General features: G+C 42.0%; 1 protein-coding gene across 1 annotated transcript in view; it reads left to right on the forward strand.

Moving 5' to 3' along the window:
- TRIM66 (tripartite motif containing 66) overlaps positions 1-25,323 on the forward strand; it is a 482,967-nt gene that overhangs the window by 213,966 nt on the left and 243,678 nt on the right. The window contains exon 7 of the mRNA XM_069623711.1: positions 6,380-6,497. Coding sequence (XP_069479812.1) covers positions 6,380-6,497 — 118 coding nt within the window. The remainder of the gene's footprint in view (positions 1-6,379; positions 6,498-25,323) is intronic.

Consider the following 25,323-nt stretch of genomic DNA (forward strand, 5'->3'; position numbering starts at 1 on the left):
TTGAATTCGGTAACTTAAGCACTGACCGCCAGAATTTTGCCTCCAGTCGATCCCAAAACATACGGTCTCTTGGTAATTTACATTCTGAGCCGTATGTTATTATTGGTAAAACTTTTTGCGTATAATATAACAATATCTGCGAACATGTGAATTTACCAAATTTTTGCAAAAGGACTTTAGCTTGACTTGTTAATGTTTGCAATTTTTGTTTTATATCCTGCACATAGGGGGTGTCACACTTCAGATTATTAATAATCACTCCTAAGTATTTGTATTGCGGGGTGATAGAGATAATCTCTTCCTGAAAAGTCCAGACGGACGATTTTAGGGGGTAACATTTTTTTTTATTATTATAACATTGCATGATCTGTGTTTTGCTTAAGTTAACAGCCATATGGTTTCTTTGAACATACAATGAAAGCCCTTGTACTAGCCGCTGTAGACCGGCCGGCGTTTTAGAGATTAAAATAAGATCATCCGCATATAATAGCCATGCAATTTGATGCGGCCCAAGTTTTGGGGCATCTGAGTTGATATCAATAAAATTCTTACCCATGTCCAATATAAATAGGTTAAAAATAGTAGCTGCCAGAATACAGCCCTGTTTCAGACCTCTTGCTGTCGCAATTTTAGTAGTTAGATGCCCAGCTAAAGTGGTTCTTATCTGAATTGCGGTGTTTGTATAAAGAAGCGCAATCAATTTAACCACTGAACTAGGGCAGCCCATTTTGATCAATTTGTTAATTAGCAGGTGTCTATCGATTGAATCAAAAGCCTCTTTAAAATCTACGAAAGCTAAAAACAAGGGCTGGTTGAGATATTCACATTTAGCTTTAATCGCATTAATTGCTGTAATGTTTATTGCCGTGCCTTTTCCCGCAACAAATCCGGTTTGAAATACATCAGCTTTACCAGCAGTTTCAATCCATGCTCGCAAGTCTCTAAGAATCAACCGGGCGAAGATCTTGCCCGGTGTATCAAGAAGGGCAATCGGTCTATAATTTGACGGATCTTGTCTATTACCCTTCTTGAACACCGGGACAATAATTGAGAGAGACCATGATCTAGGCAATTGTTGAGTGCGTATGATTGTAGTATAAAGTTGATACAAAATCCTTGCCCATAGGTTCGGATCTTGTTTCATCATATAATTAGATATCCCATCTGGACCGGGAGCACGTGAGCTACTAGATTTGGTAATGTAAAATAAGATGTCTGCTACTGAGAATTGCAAGGTAAAAGCTCCTGGATCGCACTGACTAAGTAATGAGTTTGTAGTCTCAGGACAGGCATACAAATTTGCATAATGTTCAACCCATTGAGCCTCTGCCACATCATTGATTTGTAGTGAAATCTGCGTATTAGGGTTAGTCTTATTAATTAGAGCCCATATTTGCGCAGAGTTTTTTGAGCCCATCTTTTGGAGCATGCATTCTCCATCAATTTGATAAAGAGTAGCTCGATGGGCCTTCATCCAGTTTTTATGTTTTGTTTTCAATGATTTAAGGGCTTGCCATTTAATTTGGGAGGGCAAAGCTAAAACTACTTTTTTTTCTCTTCTAAACCAGGACTTTTGTTGCTGTACTTCCTTGTTAAAAGAATGCAAAGGGAAGTACTTTGTCTTCACCTTATTTGTTGTAGCAAATGTATGCAATAAGTCACTATACTCTAGTGACTTGTTGGTTCCTAGTGTCTTTTCATACACAATTGATTGTTCGAAGACTCTGGCAAATTTTGTCAGGTTGGGTCCAGTCCAGTGAAGTCTATTCATACCTCTATTCACTAGTAGAGGATGGTATGTATTGTATATCTCCTCTTTTCGCTGTGGAGCCGTACAGTGCCATTTCGCATTCAATATGTTGTGATCACTGTCCTCAGTAGAGATCACACAAAACAACTTAATATCAAAGAATAGTTCACGATTAACGTAAATATAGTCAATAATTGCACCGGAATGACCTCTTTTCCACGTATAATGTGGTGGACTATCGGCCGAGCATGAACCATTTAACATAACCAAGTTTTTTGACTCGATAAAGGTGTTCCATAAGACCAGTCTGCTATCTCTGCGATTATGGAGAACATCCAGGCAGTGTAAATTTAAGTCGCCTGCCAAAATAATATGCGGGTATATAGGGAGTTTAATAATCTCTGACCATAACTCTTCCAGATCTTTAAAAAATGTTTTAGTGGATATTGCAACTGGATTCCAATATATATTTACAATCGCATATTTTTGTTCTCTTATTGTGATGATTACCAGTTGAATGTATCGATTTGGAGCAGACTGGTGTTCTAGAACAACTTCGGAGGACTTGTTTAGGGCCACAAGGAGACCGGACATGGGCCGACCTTTCATAGATCGTATTGCTGGATTAAAGACTATTTCAAAGTTATCCCACACTGGTCGCTCCGTGAGCCAAGTTTCTTGAAATAAGATAATATCATGCTTCGATATCTCATTAGAACTATTCCTCAGTAAATGCCCATGTCCTCGAGTATTCCAACTTATCATAGATAAAAATGGTGGGAGGTGTTGCAAGGTTAGTTATGACTGCTTAGATATAGATTGTAGCATTGGGTAATAATTTTGATTACTCGACTGAGCACATAAGCCCTGTCTCTGGTTAGAAATATAGGGCTGCATTGCAAGATGTTGCACCGCAGGAAAAGGAACTTGGTTTGACACATCGGTGAGAAGCTCAAAACCTAGTTCATATATTTCGTGTTTAGCAAGCCACAATGTGTTTAACACCACTCGTGAGGACACCCAAAACCGTGCAACAGAAAGATCATTATCGCAGATAAATTCCACCAAATCAATATCGGAGGATTGCAGATCATCTAACGCAGGGATTTCAGCTAAAATTGCAAGTATACTAGAGCGATTTAAGTCATACTTCGCATAAGGTAAATCTCTGCACCGAATGATCAATGGATATAGCGGTTGTTTGGATGGTATTTTCAAATTTTTTGATGGTACAGACGAAAACTTGTCAGAGTACGGCCAGCTTGTACCCAATGAGTGATTTTGTTGTTGAGGATGTATATTAATCTTTGCAACAGGGCCAGCTGGATAACGACTCAGATCTTTTGATTGTGAATGTAAGGTATGCTGGACAACCTCAGACTTTGTAAGTAATGTAGCATTTTTGTTTAGGTTAGTCATGTAATCTTGTACTGCGGTTTTAATTACTTGTTGTATGGATATTTCGGATACATCAATTATGGGTTGTTTGGAAGAAGCTGTATCAGCCGAGTTAGTAGTAATTTTGAGGGGAGCAGACATTTTTTTTGAAGAAGGTGACCCAGAGATCAAGGGCGTAATAAGTGGTTGTGCCACATGGTTCTTTTCTGTATGATCTGTCATATGGGATCTCTCTCGAATGTTAGGGTCTTTCAGTATCTCTACTTGGACATTCGAGGGTCGTTGTTTGGTCATATAGTGATCAATCTCCTTTCTAATTTCGTTCCGTCTGGCTTCAGCATCCTTATCTATAATCAGCTCAGGAGAACAAGATGATGGTGCTACAAGGGTATCACACTCTTTTACTTGTACCGCAGGACATAAGGGTACTAGGGGAAGTGAAGCTTGTGAGTTTACCACCTTATCATGTTCAGCAGCCTCGACCAATGCGTCTAATGGGCCATAGGCTACTATCTGGGCCGGGCATGCTGTTGGCTGTGTACTATTTTTCTTACCATTAGCCAAGGTGTTATATTTTTTTTGTACTGCTTCCGCAGCCATGATGGTATGTTTCCTAGGCAAGGATAGGGCTTTAATAAAGGCTTTAGTTGCTGAGGTTGTCGTTTTAGTTATATCTTTAACATTTTTTGTTTTTTTACTACTCGGGTTCTTTTTTGGTTTAGATGTAATTTCGGGTGGTTTAGGTCCGTTAGATGTGAATATATTAAACACTTGTTTGTCTTCGGGCACTATCGGGTCTAAGAGCGGTTTATCTTTTGATGGTTCAATTTTTTGGAGCAATGAGAAATCGTCGTGAATTACATTTGAAAAGGCAGGTAAGGGCGTGAACTTCATGGGTAGTGTTTGTGTAATGGGCTCGGTGGGGGATTTATCAAGGATCAGTGATTGCTCAGAATTTAATTTTAGTTTTTTTCGGGTATTCATTTCAATACTGTATTTAAGCGTTGCCTGCCAATGTAATAATTTCTCAATCTGTTTATCGTGTGTCTGCAGTTTTCGATCGAGTGTTTCAAACAGCTTAAAAAGAGAGGAAATGGCCAAATTCATGGCATGCAACGTGGACTCAATCAAAATAGACGGGGAAATAGCTGGAGGCAAAATAGGGCCATCAGATGGTAGGACCGGAACATCCGGAATACGTCTAGGAGTGGGAGCAGCAAATGAAGCAACTAAACTATGTGCTGCGTCTGAGTATATGAAAGAAACTTCAGGTAGCTCTAGTGAGTTCCGACAATCATCTCCTGCCAAAAGAGAAGAGTTTGAACTCAGTTCAATTACTGCAGGTTGAGAGTCAGCTAAACCAGCACCGCTTTTAATCAGGGGGAGGGGCGGGGGAGCATGACAATCGTGTGGTAATATACTCCCACCTCGGACCCCCCCGGTGGGACCTAAAGGGTTCGGACGTGGAATTTGAGGTTCTTGATTTCTATTGGGATCGATAATAGAGCCTGGGGATCCTGGTGCTTCACATATTATAGGCATTGTATGAGGCTCTTTTAAAAGGGGGATGTCGCCCTCTTTAATAAGGGTGTTATCAGAAACTCCCAAAGAATTTTTTGCATTAGAGCCTTGGGCGTTTGTAGTAAACTTAAAGCAAGAATCAATTGATTTCCCAGTGAAGTCACAGGATAGGGGTTTTGTCTCAAAGAAGTAGCGTTTTATATCACCTGAAGATGTATGCCTATTAAGGTTAGAGGCACTAACAGGGTGATGCCTTCGGGGCGTACTAACCATTAATTGTTGTTTCTGGGTTTCAACATTTTCCTGGACTAATATTGGGCCATTCATCTTTGTACTTCTTAAGGTACGCATATCACCTTATACTAGTACAGTCACCAAATGAACTATACAGTTAGGGTAAAATTTTGAATAAACAAGTAGTTGTAAAAACAGGGTAAGTAGGTGCTGCTAAAAGAGATGATCCGATAACAAGATAAAATCTTTAAAAGTAGAGAGTTGAGCAGGAATCTTGAAAGGGACTAAGAGCAGTACCTAAATAGTTAGCTTGGTCAATGGATATATATATAACTATGCCGTCTAGGGAACGCCCGATGGCTTAAGGAGCAGCCTTAGTCCGTCTCTCCTCCCCAAAGACCGGCTTAAATAATAGTTAATTATAGTTTTCTTACTCAGAGTTGGATGAATCGTGAAGACAATATTTCCAGCCGACCACGCCGAACAGCCAAACAGCACCAGCCCTTCTACCACCAGGGCTTACGCCGCGAGGGTGGCTTCCCGGCAGATTAGTAGCACAGCTGGCAGTCACGTGTGCCAGTCACGTGATCCTCGACGGCCCCGCCTCCTTCTGGACAGCAAGAGCCCTGTGCTCGCAGTGCTGTTCGGAGGGGGAGCGGCAGCAAGTTCAAAGGGAAAACAAATAAAGGAGCGTATCTCAGCGCTCTTCAGCTCCCACAAGTAGGCAATTAAATGCCTGCAGTCAACGCCGCTCGGGCGGCTTCCCGGCAGATTAGTAGCACAGCTGGCAGTCACGTGTGCCAGTCACGTGATCCTCGACGGCCCCGCCTCCTTCTGGACAGCAAGAGCCCTGTGCTCGCAGTGCTGTTCGGAGGGGGAGCGGCAGCAAGTTCAAAGGGAAAACAAATAAAGGAGCGTATCTCAGCGCTCTTCAGCTCCCACAAGTAGGCAATTAAATGCCTGCAGTCAACATCTTAATTATATATACTTTCTACTTCCTGTTTTTAAACATGACAGCTTTTTGTTTTGTCATTGTGATTGTTGATTGGTTCTTAAATGTGATTGTTGCTTAACTTAGAACGTTTTTATTCTATTTTGTAATGATTACGTGAGGCTAACTTGGTTTAGCCAATTCATAATAATACAAATTAAAAGAAATGAAAAAGATACTGTTTTTTGTGCATCATGAATTTGAGCTAGTGATGCACCAGTTTCAGAGTTTTATGTCTACTTGTTTTCGCATTATTCGACTTCATATGGGGCCTCATTCATTTTGCTCCTTTTGGATGCATGGAGGTTTTGTGTCCCCTAATTGAAACATCAACTTGGAAGCCACAGCTGAGCAGCAAGTGGAATAGCCCAGCAATGTTTCTGCGCCTTTAACATGCTAAACGTATGATCGGACTGGGAGCATCCCCAACATGTTTAAAGATGCTTCAGTAAATCTGACTTTGCTTCCTTTATGCCTTTCCCCAGATTGTGTTCCAGATGCAGCGCCTGTTGGAAACGAGCTGCAACACTGACGTGGGACCTCCTTGGAAGATCAGATTCAGCTGGGAGCCTTCTCTCTGGACTAAGCAGCTCTCCCATTTAGGTAAGGAAACGTTTCCTAGATCAGCCAGCTGCGCTGGAAGAAGGCGCGGTGGCGAGAGGTGTATTAAGAAGACGTTTAGAGAAGCCGCCACCCTTCCAAAAGAGCTGATTCATCCTGGACAACACAAGTTCAGCCGCCCGTGAGATATAGGGATTTGGTTGACATTTTGATGTTTCAATGTTGTTCCTTCTTAATCCCAATGTGTGTCTATTGGATTTTGCTTCCTCTTCCTAAAGCTTTAACTCTTCATGAGAAGTGAGATACATTTCCTGGAGCAGTGCCTTGTATGGGTTAAGATTGAAGTTATTTTCTTTTCATGATGTTTTGAAAGCCTTTCATGTTTAAGCAATAACCCCTTTTCCTGCAAGATTTACGGGCATTTTACAAACCGGTGCACAAGTTCCAGGCCGGCATGAAGCTATTACTTCCCAGTGTATATATAATACCTAAGTTTCTAATAGTGCTGAAAAAATACTTTTCAAACAGACAGCCCGCACAAGCACAAAGGTCCCGGGAGGCAGGTATCATGGAAATGAAAGACAGCTTCCAAGCAGAGCTCCTCTTCTATTTCCTTAATACGAGTGTGCGGTGCTGGGAAAGGAGGGAGACCACGAGGCAACAGCGAATACCTGTGCAGCTAAAGGTCCATGCAGGAAGGCAGGGGGCAGATAAAGGTGGCAGGGCATTGGGGCGTGGGGAAAAGGAGGAGGCTCTTGGAGTAAGGTACCAGCTAGAAGAATGAACATAGGCCTTCACGAGCAATTTCAGTGTGTTCTGGAGCTCCTGACTTGGTGACGCCAACTCCCCGGGTGCTAATACTGGTTTCACATGCCCATTTTAAGATAAGTGACTGCTTATAAACCAGAGCTGATGATCAATAACAATTGCCATGTGTATTACAAATTATGGGCCTCTTTACAGTCTTGGCAGGATTCTTGGGGTGAAATAGTGCTGGTGGTAATTACAATCACCAGCGTTATTGAAAAAAACTCACCCAGTTACCGAAATGTCATCAGGCCAGAGATAATGGTAGTGTTCTTTCAGGGATACTGCTAGCGTGCATTTTCAATGTATTCACTGATTGTGAACATTAAACAGCTGTACATTCATTACATCTGCATAAGTAGGCCTTCCAAGGGGAGTATTAGGGAGTGGTTCATGGAAGATGAAATGCAAATGAGACGAACACTTACATAGTCATAGTAGAGAGTCTCAAATATTCTGCAATTAATTCCCTACACTTAGCTGCACATCGAACTAATATTGAATGGCAAGTGGTGCAGAAAGTGTGGAAAATGTGCAAGAGAAGGACAAACTGTGCCTGAAAGAATATTGCCATAGAAGAAAAATATTCTAAATTCCACAAATTTCCCAACCCAATGCACGCGACCTATTTGAAAGGCATGCAATGCACAGAAGTTTTAGGAAAACAGGTGTAAATTATTAATATGTGAGTACAGTGTACTTAATATTTATTTATTTGTATTTAGTTCATAAATGAACTTTTACAAATGAATCCATAAATACACATAATTCATTCAATCAATTAATAAAACAACTCATTTCTCATGTACAACCATACATAAAAAGAACAATACATTAAAACATACATAAACACAAATTACATAAACACAAATGCGTTAAAATGTATCTGACTACATACTGACATGGTCTATGCTAATAACTGATCTTTCAGGTTTAAAATAATTCAAAAAATAACTCTGATACATGTACAAACTAGCAGCAATATGGTGTACCTATGGTCATCTTACAATGGATAACCCTCAACACATTGACCAACTGATAGTAAAAACATTATCCAATATACCATTCAGTGTAAATCACCAAGTTTGATACTAATAAAACACCAGACTTTTTATAGTGCTATATGTAGCGCTTCACATTCTGTATTGAAACAGTAGGACCAGAACTCAATAGATTTGATAGAGTTATAATCATGTGTGAATTGGCCAAGCAACGCCATATAAATATGCCCCATTTTAGGACATTCAGTCATCACATGCCTAGCCGCCTCAAAATATTCAAAAATTTCACAAATTCTACAAAAACCGTTTTCTCTTGGAATTTTCCATTGACCACCTCGTAAAGATCTGATTGGTAATTGATTAGTGCGAAGAAGTAGTCTAAATCTTCGCACTTCAGGGTCTGGGAAACGAATAAAATGACATTGGGGTTTCATGAATGTTTGACTTACCAATGCGCCCTGATGCCTGTGGGCTTCCTGCGCATTATAAATGCATAAATAAATAAATAAAAATGAAACTTGATCATAACTACGAAGAGATTGAAAATGGTCATCATTTTTAACCCAGCCCCACTTGTTTAAACGTCGGCAAAAAGCACTTTTACATTTTTTTATGTTTGCGCAGCGCCGAATATTAGGCTCCCAATTTAAATCGTGAAAAAGGTTACGAATCAACTTGATGAACCCACACTCTTTTGTAGTTTCATGTATAAGAGAATAGTTGGAGCCCAGCCTACCCAAAATGGGGAAAATAGGGGAAATGTTGGATTTAAAAAAGAACTCGCCCTTCTGTTTTAAAGCCATGGATATGAATGAAAGTAGGCCCATCTATTGATGTCGAGGCTGGAAGTCACAAGACACATCTCCAAAAAAAACCTCCAGCACATTCAGCCATTCAAGTTCTCGCAATTGAAGTGCTTCAAGGCTGTATAAAACATCTGGACAAAACCATTGGTGGTAGAGATCAAGTATCGCACCTAGTGAAAATCCAGCATGATGGTAAACAAGCCTGCGTGCCAACAGTGAAATCTGTTTTGCTTTTTGTATCCTGCAGGTAACCAATTCCCGGTAACTCTTAGATACGGACACCTCAATGCCCAGATATTTATAGCATTGGGTATATTCAATATGTCCTAACACTGAGATCAATGGCTGTTTTTTAATGTGTCGTGCAGTAACCAGAATAGATTTCGTTTTTTCAAATGAATGGTTATCCCATGTTCATCTGCATTGCATGCAATGGCAGACAACATGGACTTCATTCCGCTAAATATCTGGTCACAGAACACAAGATCGGTTGCATGAAGCATAGCGGCAACAATACATTGTCCAATTTTGGGGGGGTAATTTGTGTATATCTTCAGTCTTGTTGGATGATCAGCAATGTTGAGGTTAAAGAGCAGGGCCGCCAGCAAACATCCCTGCTTTAGCCCTATATTTATAGAGATCTCAGGAGACAATAGCCCTCCATCACTTAACCTACTCTGAGCAGTGCTACAGGGCCACCAAAATCTGGAGGATCCATTCGGGGCAACCAAGGGTCCCAAGTTTCCTCCATAGGAGCACGCACTTCACTTGATTAAACGCTGCCTGAAAATCGATAAAGGTTGTGCACACAGATGGACTATTTTTGATCTTTGCCCTGGCCGTCACAGCATCTAATAATCGAATATTGTGTGTAGTACTGGACCCTTTTCGGAATCCTGTTTGTTATTGGTTTAAGATATTATGTTCCGTAACCCATGCCTGTAAATGGACTAACAAGAATCCGGCAACAACCTTGTCCGTGGTGTCAAGAAGGGACAACAGGCGATCATTTTCAGGTAATAACCGATCTCCAGTTTTAAATATTGGGACGTATATCGCCTTTTTCCAGGAGTCAGGTATACATCTTTCGCAACCTATTTTATTGAATAGATCAATGTACTTAAACATGTACATTAAAAGTGTGCATACGTTTTGCACATGCACCTTGTAAATGCTTGTGACTCACTGAACCAGTAATAGGCACCAGCTTCAAGTGTAATTACACATGTTGCCGTTTGCATGCATATATGCCTCTTTTTTAGTATTAAGCACAATGATACTTCCAAATAAAATAATTTACTGATACTAAACTCCATCATTTATTAATAACAGCACTGATTAAAATGCAGTTGGATTGCACTTCAACTTAACAATAATGTAAGTTTTTACACATTATCCCAATGTGCAGGGGCACTGACTTCTGCTTTTGCCGGGGGTGCTGGCACCAACCAAAAAAAGTCCCATCGAAAGTATAGGGACTCTTACGGATGGTCTTTCCCGGTGGGGCCCGCTTATTGGGCAACTCTGCCTATTTGTGATTTGTACCCGGCGAGAGCGGTGTGAGGGCCCCCCAGCCAATGAGGAGGCTCAGAACAAGGTCTTTACCACACAGGGAAAGTCCCCGCTCGGAGCCTCCTCAGACGTGGAAATCCGCCGTCTTCCTTCACTAGGAATCAGATAGTGTGCTACCCACGCCCCTTGCGGCCCCTTGCCCCTATCCCCAATCCACTTTGCCTCATATTTAGGACCCCCACCCCACTTACCTTGTGCTGCGTTGACCCGCGCTGGTGCCAGGAACAGGAGTGTTCCCGGCGCATGTCTGCCTCACGAATGGCAACCATGGAAAGGGATAAGGGACTACGTGTAGTCCTCTCCTCCTACCCCGAACCATGGCGGCCATTTGTTTGGCTTTTTTTTTCTCGAGTTGAGAAACTGTTTAAACGCTGGTTCTCAACTCGACTAAAATACTATTAGTAGGGTACTAACAACAATAAAGCCCTTGGAGGGGGGATGTTACCTGTCTGGTAATGCCCCAGGGCTTACGTTTAAGCTCTTGATTCGCTAGAGCTGGTGTGTTGCCGCAGGGCATTATCAGACCGGTAATTCCCCCTTCCTCCTCGGGTTCTATTGCTTAAGTATAAGGATGAGTATTTAAATCTATTTTTATAATGTGCTTGCCATAAAGCTTCTGCCGTCTCTGGAATCTTGTCACAGTGGCAATGTACCCTCAGTTTCTATCCAGTCCACTTTGGACTCCCATGCTCTGCACTAACAAGTGTGAACCTACTGGCACAGAAAACACACCAGAGACCATGCAGCCTATACAAACTGCCTGGTCCATTACACAGGCGAGCAGGATCAATACACAACCAAGACACTCCTGAGATTAATTTGACTTTTTCTTTCATTCAGCCAAGTTGCCAAGTGCGTATAAAAAAAGACTGTGAACTCTAATACCATTCACACACACACACTGTCTCACTCGAGGTACCTTGCCTAGATATGCCAGGGTAGAGGAATGTCCCTAGCTCAAACATTTCATCTTGGATGATTCCAGGTTGGTAACCAAAACAAGTGTAAAAACTTTCTCTTGGGTTCAAATGAAAAGTCTCTGGGTTATGTCACCTTCAAGCCTGGATTTCCACGCGGATACTTTGCAAGAGAGTCATTCACATTTATGGGATGTCCGCTTGTTTCACACCTTTCTTCCTTGGATTGTTGAATTTCTGATTTGAAAGCTCCACTCACTGTCCACTTCATGTTGACTTACTTTTCACCTCATATTCTTGTACCAAGGTGTCATGAGCACCAATGGCATGATTGTTGTCTCCAGGTCCATCCCCAGAACTGCCACGAGATGCCCAGCCATCTCACTAGTGTTGGAGGTTGCTTTGTTGTATCTAATCTACCTCTCTAGCTGAGAGCTCTGACTTTGATCCCTACAAACCCCTCCTTATCTGCATCCTCAATGCTATGCCACTTCCTCGAATGAAATAGCTCTCTCACTACTCCTATCCTATGACTTCCTTCTACTAACTTCTCCTGTTCCTTCCTCAGGGTGTGTCTTATCATCTACCTCCTTATCTCCTCCTTCTACTTCCTTACTCCCTGTAGCATTTTCTTTGTTATTTTCCCTTATCTTTATTACCTTTCTCCTTGATTTGCATAGGTTTCTCCCTGTCTCCTCTTAAGTTGCGCACCACATTTCTTTCACTGTTTCCTTAAACCTCCATATGCTCCATCTGACTTGAGATCTCTCTATCTCGCTGTTCACTTTCCTCTCAACCAACTCTGGGGCCTTCTCTATTTTTAGTCTTCAGTTCAACCTCGTTCTTTCATATATGAACTTCACATTCATTTTGATGTTCATATATGAACCTCACATTCATTTTGATGTTCATATATGAACCTCACATTCATTTTGATGCTTCGAAATGTTTTTTTGGAACTTCCTCCTTTCTTTTGATGTTGCACCTTCCCCTCGCACATACAATATCTCTGCTCTATTTCCCTTGTTACCCTTGACACAAACCTCCTCCTTGTTTTACTTCACTTCCTTCACCTTCAGACTTCTAATCTTCTTACTCCTCCTCCCTACCACTTTCCTCTTTACATCCTTCCACAATCATCTGTCTTTTATCTGTCTTTCTCTCACCTGTCTCCCAGTTTCCGCCCCCTTCCCTTTATGCTCCTCTCTGGACCTCTAACACACCACTGCCTCATTTCTGGCCTGTCTCCCACCTTCCTCACTGCTGCAAAGGAAAGCTCATCCCTGCTTTTAGAGGCCTTGGTGTCATACTCAAGCCTCTGATTCCCCTGACAATACGCACTTGTATCTTATAATGACTCAGGATTCATCATTGGTGAATTGTTTATTTTCGGTTTGCTACTGCAGTGTTTCTGGCATGGCCTCTGAGCTACACCATCTTTTACCTGACATGAGCAGTGGCTATGTGAGCAGAACGACCGCGCGCATGCTTGGAGTGTTTGCTGTATGCTGCCAGCTCCTGATCTTTAAGGCTTCTGCTTTAGTAATACAGTGTGACTTGCTCATGGTCTGCTTCTGTGTATTTTACAATGTCTGCCATGATCTTCATTAGTGTTGGGAATCTCGTAAATGGTTAGTAGGCTAGAGGGTTACCTCCAGACACGTGTCACTAAAATGAGTAGTATCAACACACAACGTCAGGTTAATTCAGACAAGTTGCAAATTGTTTATTTTATAAAAGACTGTAAACACTTCCACAGTTTATCTGAACACATATTACTCTGGGTACCCTCCCAAAATATGTCAGGGTATAGGAAGGGAACTACAGCCAATTACCTTTTCTGTGATGATTCGAGGTTGGTCCAGGAAATTACTGTATGCAAGTTCCCCTGGGTTCAAATCAAAAGTCTATGCTTTATGTTCCCTGTCATTCTGGGTTTCCTCGGATATGCTTTATAAGATGGCCATTCACAGCCCTCAGGAGTCACTTGTTTTCCACTCTTCTGCTTTGGATGGTTGCATTTTAGATTTGGTGGTTCCACTCACTTTCATATTCTTGTTAGCTCACTTTCAATCTCGTCTTCTTGTCTAAAGCTGCCATGAGCATCTGCTTGTCAAGTCTAAGCAGCCATCAAGGGCATGGCTTGATGTCTCCAGGTCCCCCTCCAGAGCTGCCCCAGGTGGTGGCTGTGATGAATTGCCTTCATGCCCTGCAGTAGTACAAGGACGAGTAGAGGTTAAAGTGCCTACTTAGCCCAAACTTCTAAAAACCAACAAGGAGTCAAATCATAAAGTTAAAAAAGGCACAGTTGAAAGATATAGCTCCTTCGCCTTTTGTGGTAAGGTGGCCCTAGGAAAAGCTATACTCTCAAGAGGGGTGAGTATGTGAAACAGTAGCAGCCCAAACAATACAGTATTACAGTCCAAAATAAAAGAGTGTCCAATCAAGGTACTATAAAAATACATATCCATTAATTAAACATACCATATAAAATAAATAAATGAAAACACTAAAAATAATCTCTGTAGAAAAAACACAGAATATGCACGATAGCAAGATGCAGCACTCTGAGTAACAAGGCAGAGGGAGTAAAAGCACAGAAAAATGCAATGCTCAAAATGGACATGTTCATGAGGTGCAAAAGGGATTAAGAGGACCTAGCCAGTCTCTAGGGCCGAACATAGACCAGGGGGGCAGTCATCAGGCAATAATACATATCTTTGCAGTGTCTTAGTGTTTCAATAACAGGCAATAATAAATATCTTTGCAGTGTCTTAGTGTTTCAATAAAAGGCAATAATAAATATCTTTGCAGTGTCTTGGTGTTTCAATAACAGGCAATAATACATATCTTTGCAGTGTCTTGGTGTTTCAATAACAGGCAATAATAAATATCTTGGCAGTGTCGTAGTGTTTCAATAAAAGGCAATAATAAATATCTTTGCAGTGTCTTGGTGTTTCAATAACAGGCAATAATAAATATCTTTGCAGTGTCTTAGTGTTTCAATAACAGGCAATAATAAATATCTTTGCAGTGTCTTGGTGTTTCGATAACAGCAAACCAAGTTCTCTGTGCAGTTTGGCGGTTCCATTCTGTTTGAAATGTGGCAGCTGTGGTAGTCCAGTGCCGAGCAGATGTCCTGGCAGGGTACACTGTAGAAGTCTGTGGTTTGAAGCGATGCTCAAATGATGCAGATCAGTGGTGTCACCAGGTTTGGTTCAACGGTTGTGGGTTGTAGTTTATGGTGAATGGGGTGATGATGGGATGCGCAGACAAGTCAGTCTGATGTGGGGCTCGAAGGATGCATTTCGGAGACAACACCAGGGCCAGTTCCATCGTCGGCTGGGTTGGCAAAGAAGAGGCTGGTGGTTCGAGCAGAGGCTCGCGCAATTTTGGTGCTGTAATGCTTCTTTGCTCGAGCCAAGGCAACGATGCGCTTCAGTGAGCGTGGTGCAGCAGCAAACTTGTTTGAATGGGGAGAACTTCGGTTCGAAGGTTGGTGAGTGCCAAAGGCAGCTATGGAGGGTCCTGTTGGTTCAAACAGTGTTGAACATGCTTGATTCAAGGCTTGCAGCAGTTTGACAGTGAAAGTAGAGGAATCCTCGCTGTCTTGGCTCTCAGGAGCTTTGAGCCCCACTCCACAGCCTGAGGGGCAGGAGTAGTACTTTTGTTGTTCTCCCAAACATGGCAGAAGCTGGCAGATACCTGCAGGAGTTCTTCAGCATGGTGAGGTTCTGGGTACCAGTGTGGCCCACAGAGAAGCAGGTCTTGCTTCAACAGCAGGTCACCCCCAGTGTGCCCTGGAGATGGTTAGGGGACTGAACTTCATCTCACAATTGGGAAACTTTAGGAAGGACTGCTCACTCAACAGGTTCGAAATGAAAATGAAAAGGTCTACCGGTGATTGGATAAAAGCAAACCTACTTTAAGTGCCCAATTCCTGTTCTTGGAACAATTCGACCTTGCCTTCTGCAACCTCTCCCAAAGTGCTTTGTGTTTGAAGAAAGTGGAGGGGATAGGAAGGAAAAAAGAAAACAAGATGGTGGAACTTTCCTCCAGCTGGTATGAGCTCCCTCTGCCTACGCTTACCCCACCCTCTTCCCTTGTCAATAGCATCACCCTGATTTGAGGCTAATCCTTTTCTGAAGGGTTTGCCCTCTGATTCCTGTTCCCCGGACAGCTTCCTGTGAAATGGGTATCTCACTGCAGAGGGTGTTACCTGCCCCTCACGAAGAATCAAAGAGGGCTTCAGTCTTGTTGGGAGCAGCAGAAACATCATGGCTGGGAGGAATACACATAGCCCTTGCAGAGATGAGCTGGGCTCTCAGGGCTGACACATGTGTGATATCAATTTGATGTGGCTTGAATAATTACGAGAGATACTAACCGCCATACCTTAAACTCAGGTATGGCTTATTTATTCTGTTTAATGTGCCAGGATAGAACACTCATAGTTCTGTAGTTTTTGGAACAGCATCCATGTCTTAAATGCCGCCCCTGCGCTGCAAAGACTTGTGTGTCACTGCAGCTTTCAAGGGGGCACATGATACCCTTAAATTTACGGTGTGCCAATGGAGAGAAGGCCGCGCCGATCAGGGTACTGATCCAGCAGGGCACACGTGTACACTATGCTTTTGGCATGGAGTTTCAAAAGGGGGACCTCATTTGCAGGTCACCCTTTCCAACATGGAATTAGCCATATCAATTTGTCAGTTAATAAAAATACAAACAGTCAGGGGTTCTACACCATTGCCAGATAGCAATTCCTCACAGCAAGTAACCTTGCTTGGTTTGGAGGTTGGTTTGTTGAGTGTAATTTCCTTCTCTGTCTGAGGGTTCTTACTCTGGTCCACACAAACCTTCCCTTGTCTGCATCTATAATGGAACATGCATATGTAATGGATGGGATCATACAGAATAATTCCAAGTCCAAATGACTGAACCAACTCAGGAAGTACTGTTTTATTAATAATTACCTAAAACTGGAGGTTAACAAGGAACATCAACGGACGTGCGCTCAGTCTCTCAGCAATCTTTACACAAAGCATAGACTTTATACCAAATATATGTCAGAGGTGATGTCAAACTACGTGGCAATAATGAAAAACCTATCAATTGTCAGGATTGGTTGAGGGGCATATCTAAGTATACTTTTCTATAGGGACTAGGATTGTGATTGGCTGCCCACTATCAGGTGGACAACATATGCCTACCTCTAAAACATGTAATCTTCAGAAACATTAGATACACAGTTTCTCATTAGTCTTCAAACTATACGGTCCTTCATTATATGGACTAATATAATTGGTTGGCACGCTTGTGCCAGGTCTGGAACATTCGGTTCACTTAGCAGGATGTAAGCCCAGACCCAGGTGCAATGAGATGGGGCATGATGCTACCCCGCCACCCAATTAGCCCAGCATCTCTCATCGCCCATGCCTTTTGCCCTGAAAATTGTCTTTGAACTTAGCCTTGCAATGTATCCTTGTCTTTTAGAATACACGGAAGTGAGAGCACTCACTATCGTGTTCTGGGACTCCAAGTTCGAACTCTATTTTCATTCTTTGCACACATGACAGGAGTCCACGATTTGGTCAATGTTGCAGGTTTTAAATGCTCTAAATGAATTCGACTTGGGACTCTCTGTGTTCTTTCTTTGCACCTTGACAAGGGATGATTCATCCTCCGCATGTTCACTCATTTTCAGAATAGATAGCTGACCCTGGCTGCTTCAGTCTTGACTCCAGGCCAGACAGCATCATCTGGCATCTCCATGATTCTGATTATTCTTGCTGCAACTAAGTTTTCCCTTCCCGCTTCATGGTTCCTGGCTTACTAAATTCCTGACACCGATGTCCAGCTTCTATATAATGGCGGTTTTGCCTGCATCTGTTCACTACGTATAGCCTGCTTCTATGATGACTTGGTCTACCTTATGTTTCAGCATCTGTACATTTATTGAACGGTTGATTTTCTGCAGGACTTTGTGCATGTGTAATCTTTCTTTCGTATTTAAAAGTTCACTTAATTCTTTACTTCGTCATTAGTTTTTTAGGATCTAAACATCGTCTTCAGTCAGTATTTTGGAATGTCGTGTATACTTTTTGTGATGTCACCAGCTTCTTTTCTTTACTGTTTCTCATATTCCTTCAGGGAGTTAGGTTGTCATTACTTCGGGGATACATTTGGTAGGGTTGTCTCAACAGGTATCTTCTCTCGAACACATGTTGAAGTATTGGCACAACGGCTGGTGTCAAACACGGCACAGTCTCATGTCTTATACATAGAGGAGGAGGGGGCAAGGTTTCCTGCAGAGATATGCAGCTGCTCCTCTACATGCCCCCCTCTGGTCGAGTCCTCGACCACCTCATCGAGTGTTTCTACATCCTGGTATTTTCTCTTGAAGAAGTGTTTCTTAGGTGTCCATATCTTCATCATTCACTTCAGGGTGCCTGCTGATTTGACATGTTCATCTGTACTCCAGGTCATGTAGTTACATTGTCCATTTGAGGTACAATAGACCCATCATCCCACGTACTTCTTATGATTCTTCGGATTCAAAAACTTCCTTCCCTCAGCTGCTACGATGCTAGCCTTTATGTATTCTCTGACAGCATCATCAGTCAGCTTCTTGGCATTTGGTTCATTTTTTACATCAATCATGATCTTCATTCCTACTACCCTTTTTGCAGTTTTCTTGCATTGGGCAATCACCATCCTGACTATACAGAATCCAAACATTACTAACACCCGTATTACTCCAAGAACCTTGCATAGATTCACCAACCACTGAAGAATCCATGAGAACAAGGAGGTAAACCAACTGTCATCTTCAATATCATCTGTCTCGTCTTTCATCTTGGTATGCAGGTTTGTCAACATCGATTTGGCCTCTGCCAAGGTCCCATTCTGGCCATCATGAGAAGGTGTAAATGTGCAACATGATGGCTCGATTTTGGTGCAAACTCCTCCTTCCATTGCTGTGATCATATCAAGGACATACCTATTCTGGGGGGTCATCAATCTTATGGCCCTCACCTCTTCTTTAATGGCGTTGGATCTCTTTATGGTAGCATGATTGTCTACAGAAGTTCCCATTTAGTGATTTTCAACCATTTGGTGTTTGCCACTGTTTGAATATCAGGCATAAATATAGCTGTCATTATCATAGCAGTCTTGCTGAACAACTTGTGCTCATCAGGAATGGTATCATATGCTGTTATTGATTTGGCTGAGAAATAATGTTCTCTTTTCGTACGAAGGAGTTCAAGCGATCTCCTTTTTCTCAGATGGTCATCTACTTTTGGAAAGTCATCAATGTTTAGGTCACTCTGAGGAATCAATAATGCTGGAACATGGATGAGCACCAGGGAACACACTCCACACCAGTCCTTGGGCAACTTCATATAGGCTCTAGATTCACAGGCCCAAATCGATCCATAAGGACAGCTGTCCCTTCTCTCATTCCAGGAACGTCAATTGTGGTTTTACATCCTTTGTTATATCCCACGTGGTTCTTTCCATGGCTTTGGAAACATATTGCTGCATTAACCAATGGGATTACAACTACTGGGCCTGATTCATCTTCTACCCATGTCAGTAACTTGAAGTGGTTGGCCCATGATTTTAAGCAGCCGTCATTCACTCTCTGCACTTCTTGTATGTATTCCAATTTCAGCAGATGATTTACACAGGACATCATTCCATCTTCCTATCCCTTCTTAGTATGCACTTGTCCATAAACCAACAGTTGGGATTGTTCCCAACATCCAGGTGATCCTGCTATTTCCGTCACATCAGGACAGTTCATTCTCTTCATTTCTTCAATGATCAACTCATCCTGTTCTGCAGCAGGATAAACAAGCATTTTGTCTTTCCATTCATGCTCCTTCTTCATTCGTATGGTCTTGATATAATCATTGTGGTAATGAAAGGACCATCTTGATCTCCATCGCAAGGTTGCACAACTTCCATGGAACTGTCCTCGAGTAGTACATGCTGCAAGATGGCTGTGGTATTTCACATTGTATGCTGATTCTTCCTTTGAAATGAAAGTCCTTACTGTATTTATGGCATAGAGGATGAGAGAGCAGACATAGCAATTCTCATCAGATGCCCTTTCCCCCACCTTTGTCATGTGCTGACGTCACATGTTATTCCCCAGGTGAGCTGAATTATCTAGATAGGTATGTATCCCTTCATTATCTTTCTCTGCTTCTCTTTTATGTCTCTTAACATACCCAGAGAGATCAAAGAAATTGTCAACATTCATACTTATAGTGGGGAGAATCATAGGAGCTCTTTCTTGTGTACAATATTAAGATAATAGAGACTTTGGAAAATAAGGAACAAAAATATACAGAGGACAATCATGCAAATATATATTATGCACAGAAATCGGGACAGCCATTTTTTGTGCCATCCCACTGCTTGCTGGACTTGTGATCTCGCTATAATCATGTCGTCTTCCTCATTATTAATTGGTAAGACAATCATCGAGTTTCTTTTACATTTGTAACTGTACAATTTGTTCAATTATAGCAGTGGATCCCTGGACTGTTTTTAGGATCCTGTAAAAAAGTATGAATATTAACGTCTCTTCTAACAAGAGCTGGGTAAGATTGAAGTATGAACACAAAGACAGCAACCACAAGACGATGAACATCACTATCGGCAGGTATCATATATTTTTATCACCTAAAACAGGTATTCTCCACAAAATGAATCTGGATATTTATCTCTCTTCCAATTTCTGATCAAGAAGTGATGTTTAGGCATAATTGTGATGCATTATTCACTACTTCAATATATTTCTAAAAGTTCATTTCAACCCCTGGAATTTATCTGCAAGTCCTTGCACTTCCTGCTAAAATATATAAGAAGTGTCTATTGAATTCCAGTCCAAATAAAGTATGTGTTATTCATTGCTTTATCGTCCTTCTTTTTAGTCATCACTCAAGTCTGCACACGTGGAAATTCTTCTTCTTGTGCTTCTAGATCAGCAATGGTGGGAGGGAAGGTCTCTCCTTTATAAATCTTCACATCGTTCAGATGCAACCAAGCTCATCTTCCCAAAACCTTAGCAGCAGAAGGGGAAACTTCCTCAACAAGGAAGGGGCCATTAAATCGAGGTTCATGCCACTTGTGGGTGTTTCATCAGAATCAGGTCTCCAAGATATAACTTAGGTGGTGGTAATAGTTCACTTGGATTGGTTGCCGAATTATCTTCTTCCGTGTTCCTAGATCTTCGCCCCTGATGGTTGACTTGATCTGAAATGAAACAATTACTGGTAGTCATACATGTCAAATAATCATGCATTTCATCACATAGAGTTTTGACTACACTCTGGGCATCACTCCTGATCCTAGACGGAGGTGTAAGGGGCATTCTCATTTGATGCCCTGTTACTAGCTTGTGCAGGCTGAGGTAGCGGTCTGACCCTGGCTGATTCCGAAGGGCATATAAGACCAGGGGTAGGCCATACAGCCATCCATTTTTCAAAGTCAATTTAATCTTGGCGATACTCTCTTTGAAGAGGCCATTGAATCTCTCACATATCCCGTTTGCTTGCTGGTGATACGCAGAAGAGAACTTGTGCTTTATACTTAATAAAAGACCTATCTGTTTGCATAGTTCATTGACAAAATGTGGCCCGTTATCAGATCTTAGTACTTCACACACACCCCACCCGAGAAAACTTTGCATAATAAAAACTTTGCTGCGCAAGGGGCATCAGGGTGTGCACAAGGACCTGCAAGATCCACCTGGAGAAGGGGCACACCACCACTAATAGATACCTATATCCATTTAATTGTCTGCAGCATATCGACATAGTCGAAATGTAAATGCTGAAACGGACCATTCAGTCGAGGTATTACTCCAGTAATTGATCTCAATGTATGCCCAGCAGTAAACTTTTGACACACAATGCAATTCACCATAAACAGTGCAATGTGTTCCAACAAATTACGAATGAACCAGTCTTCTGAAATATTGGCAGAAAGACTTTCTCTAATTACATGCGCGGGGTAATACAGCTGTTCAAGCGCGACTTTCAACAAAGTTACTGGCATCACTGGCTTTTCAGTGCTTTCCTGTCACCATAAAGCTTCTGAGGGGGATAAAGAACACCCCCTTCGCTTCCACAGTTGTTGCTTTTCTTGTGGTGCGGTTCCCTGCATCTCTATCAATTGGGTTATTGACAACATGTTAAACCCCTCCTGTACTAACATGATTGTAGTCGAATTTTCTTTAATATCCTCAGTATCAATACTAAACATTTCTGGAGAATATGCAACCCTTTTGGCTTCTTGGTCTGTGGCTTTGTTCCCCCGAGAGATAAAGTCTGTTTGTTCAGTATGCCTTGTGCATTTTATGACCGCTATGGCTACTGGGAGTTGTAGTGCCTTAATGAGCCTCTCCAATAAGGACGCATGCAGCACTGGAGAGCCGTCTGCATGGAGATAGCCCTTCCTTTTCCAACGTGCCAACGCTGTGTGTATGGTTGACATCACATAGGCGGAGTCACTGTACACCGTCACTTCCTGTCTTTCATGTATCTCAAGTGTGACAATAAGTGCTACTAATGTTTCTGCTTGCGCTGAAAAGTGAGGCTATACTCTTGTACTTGCCACTACTTCAAATTCACCATTTAATCTGTGTCTTGATACTGTGGCACCTGAATGCCTTTCCCCAACAGTCAGATAATTTTTTGAAGAATCATCAATAAAAAGAATTTCCCCTCCCGCCAAAGCATTCTCTTTCACACGGGTATATCATCATAAAATGTAACATAATTGGCACAGTCATGCACATGATCACCTTCTTCTACGGGTTCAGCTATGAATGTGGCTGGGTTGACTATTTTACATCTTACAATTGTAATTGTTGGGTTAGAAATCATTACCTCATAAGCTGATGCTCATTGGGATGCTAATGTGCTCTTTGGTTTCTCCAGAATGGCAAATAGAGCATGCTCCACATAAAGGGTCATAGAATAGCCCATGACAATACTTGTGGACTTCTCAATTGCAAACACGGCAGCCACCAAAGATTGTTCACAAGGGAAGTGTCCTCTCATAAGTGTGTCAAAAATCCTGCTTTAATATGCAAAGGTTTGTAGCACTGCTGTCATTACTGACCCATTTGTAGTTAGAATAAATACAATTCTTCACTGTAGTTGGGAATCCCCAATACTGGAGCCGTACAAATTGCCTTCCTCCATTTCTTCAGTTCATTCTATCCTTATTTTACCAACTTGTGCTTTATTTATTGCTTGCAGAAGTGGCCTTGTGTACGTGCTGTAATCAAACACCCAGGCTCTAATATAATTGCACAAACCCAGAAACTGTTGGATTTGTCTCACTGTGTTCGGTTTTGGTGTTTTCATAATGACCTAAGCCCTTTCAGGTGTCACTTTCTTTCTTTCATGTGAAATTAACTCACCTATGTACAACACCTGTTACTGGCAATACTATAATTTCTCCTTGTCCACCTTATGCCATTTTCCTGCTAAAATAGTCATTAGTTGGATAGAGTCCTGCCTACACTTATCCTCTGTGGTACTGCAAATCAATAGGTCATCTACGTACTGTCTTACTGCCCTCTTAAGATCGATATTACCTAGATCCACCAGTAGGACTCTGTAAAAGATCAATGGGGACTCACAATACCCTTGAGGCAAACAAGTATGTTTTAGTCTTTTTTGGTGAAATGTAACAGAAGTCAATTCTTGTGAGTCTTTGTGCAGCGGGATCGAGAAAAATGCATTTTTCAAATCGATCACTGTGAACTATTGAGCTTCTACTGGGATACTGCACAATATTGTCAAAGGATTAGGAACTAAAGGAAACTCAGCATCTACAATCTGGTTAAGTGGTCTCAAATCCTGGATGAATATCCACAACCCCTTTACATTTTTTAATTGGGTACACCGCAGTATTGCACAATGATTCTGATGGTACCAGAATCCCCTGATTCTTCAGTGCAGAAATAGTCTGAAATATACCTTCATCAGCTTCTCGAGACATTGTACACTGTTTTGCTTGGGGTAAAATTGCTCCTGGCTTAAGTTTTATTTTAACCTCCCCTATCCCCTTCAATAAACCTACGTCATAGGGGTCTGTGGTCTATAGGGCACTCTGCACCTTTCCAAGATCCTCCTGAAAAAATGGTAATTGCTGTATTATCGCCATTCTTTGTGGGACATCCCTTTTGTCTATCCTTATCCAGGATGTAATGCTCATGAAGAACAACACTTTGTCATCGCTTTGGTCTTCCCTGAACATATCGTCATCGGTTATTTCAGTCAGTCTGTATCCCTCCTCAAGAGCTATCACTGTTCTCCATGGTCTACCCTCATCGTCTATTCCTTCGAGCATTGCCAATTCTCTTCGTACTAAAGCTGATGCCAACTCTATAGGAATAGTCTGTCCACCTTCCTCATCCTAGGTATTTGTGGTCTAAATAAAAACTCATCAGGTATCCTCACAATCTTCCCTACCAGGCCAGGCAGCCATGTCAACAAAATACTTACTCCATATAGAAAGACCTCTGGATCTACTGGAACGCCTCACAGAGCCATTGCCCTGTGAATGCCAGTATGAACTCTCCAACATTTAAATAGTGTATTCCTGGAGTGAAGCACACTATTCCTTGATCACTAAATGAAATCATCATATTAGGTTTTGACATTAAATCTTTCCTAGAAGCTTAACTGATGTCTGTCGTGAATATAACAAAGGAAGAGACATGTCACATTCTCCTATAGAGACCAGTAATTTATCAGTAAACAGAACTAAATTCATAGGTCCAGAGACCCCTTGAGCATTCATGGCAATACCTGACATTGGATATTTTCCCTCTTGTATACACAAACGAGTTGCTCCAGTGTCTACAAGAAAAGAGAAAGATTTGCCTCCTATCGTCACATCGACACTTGGTTCCTCTTGGGGGTCTGGTGTCACAGATAGTACTGAACACATCAAGTCACTCTGTGAGCTGTCCTATTGCAGGTACAAGCTCATCACCATCCCTGTGAAAGGATGTCCTCCTACCACAGTGACACCTCCTATTCTAGGCGTCAATACTTGTCCTGTATTCGCACACTGCTGTTTCTGCACAGAGGCCTGTTGCGACTGCCCATGTGGTGGATGTATTTGTGCTTGTCCCTGCTGTGGCACATGCTGTACTTGCGGTGCTTGCATTTGATAAGATGTGGGAACTTGGGCAAAGCCTTTTCTGGTCTGTGTGCTGTATGGGGGAGGATAGGCTGTCCACCCTCTAGAAAACTGCCAATTTTGTACACTCTCTAGGCTCTTGCATACACATGCAATATGTCCTTTCATTCCACAATTCCAACATACTGGGGGAGCCCTTCTGATAATCCCTCCTTGCTTACATCCTCCCTGAGCACTCTGGTTCTCGTTATGTGTGTTGTTAAACCCACCTTGGTTTTTCTGAAATCTGCCTCCTCTTCCCCTATTTCCCATACCTCTGCCTCATGGCGTAAACCCATACCCACCTTCATCCATCAGGTTTGGATTATTTGGCTGTGATGTACCCATTGCCTCCTGCATTGCTGTTCCTTCTCCGCTTGTCAATACCACCCCTTCTATGGCAAATTTTGGAAACCTTTTCGGAACTAACATGGCTTCCTCAATTTTCCTATTTTCATCTTTTTTTTGTTTTTCTCTTGTAATCACCGGCAATGATGTACTATTGTCAACTGTATCTCAGCCCATACTTTGCGTCCATCACCACTTA

This window comes from Ambystoma mexicanum, chromosome 11, assembly GCF_040938575.1.
Source record: "Ambystoma mexicanum isolate Mex_15411 chromosome 11, UKY_AmexF1_1, whole genome shotgun sequence".
In the NCBI taxonomy this organism is placed as follows: domain Eukaryota; kingdom Metazoa; phylum Chordata; class Amphibia; order Caudata; family Ambystomatidae; genus Ambystoma; species Ambystoma mexicanum.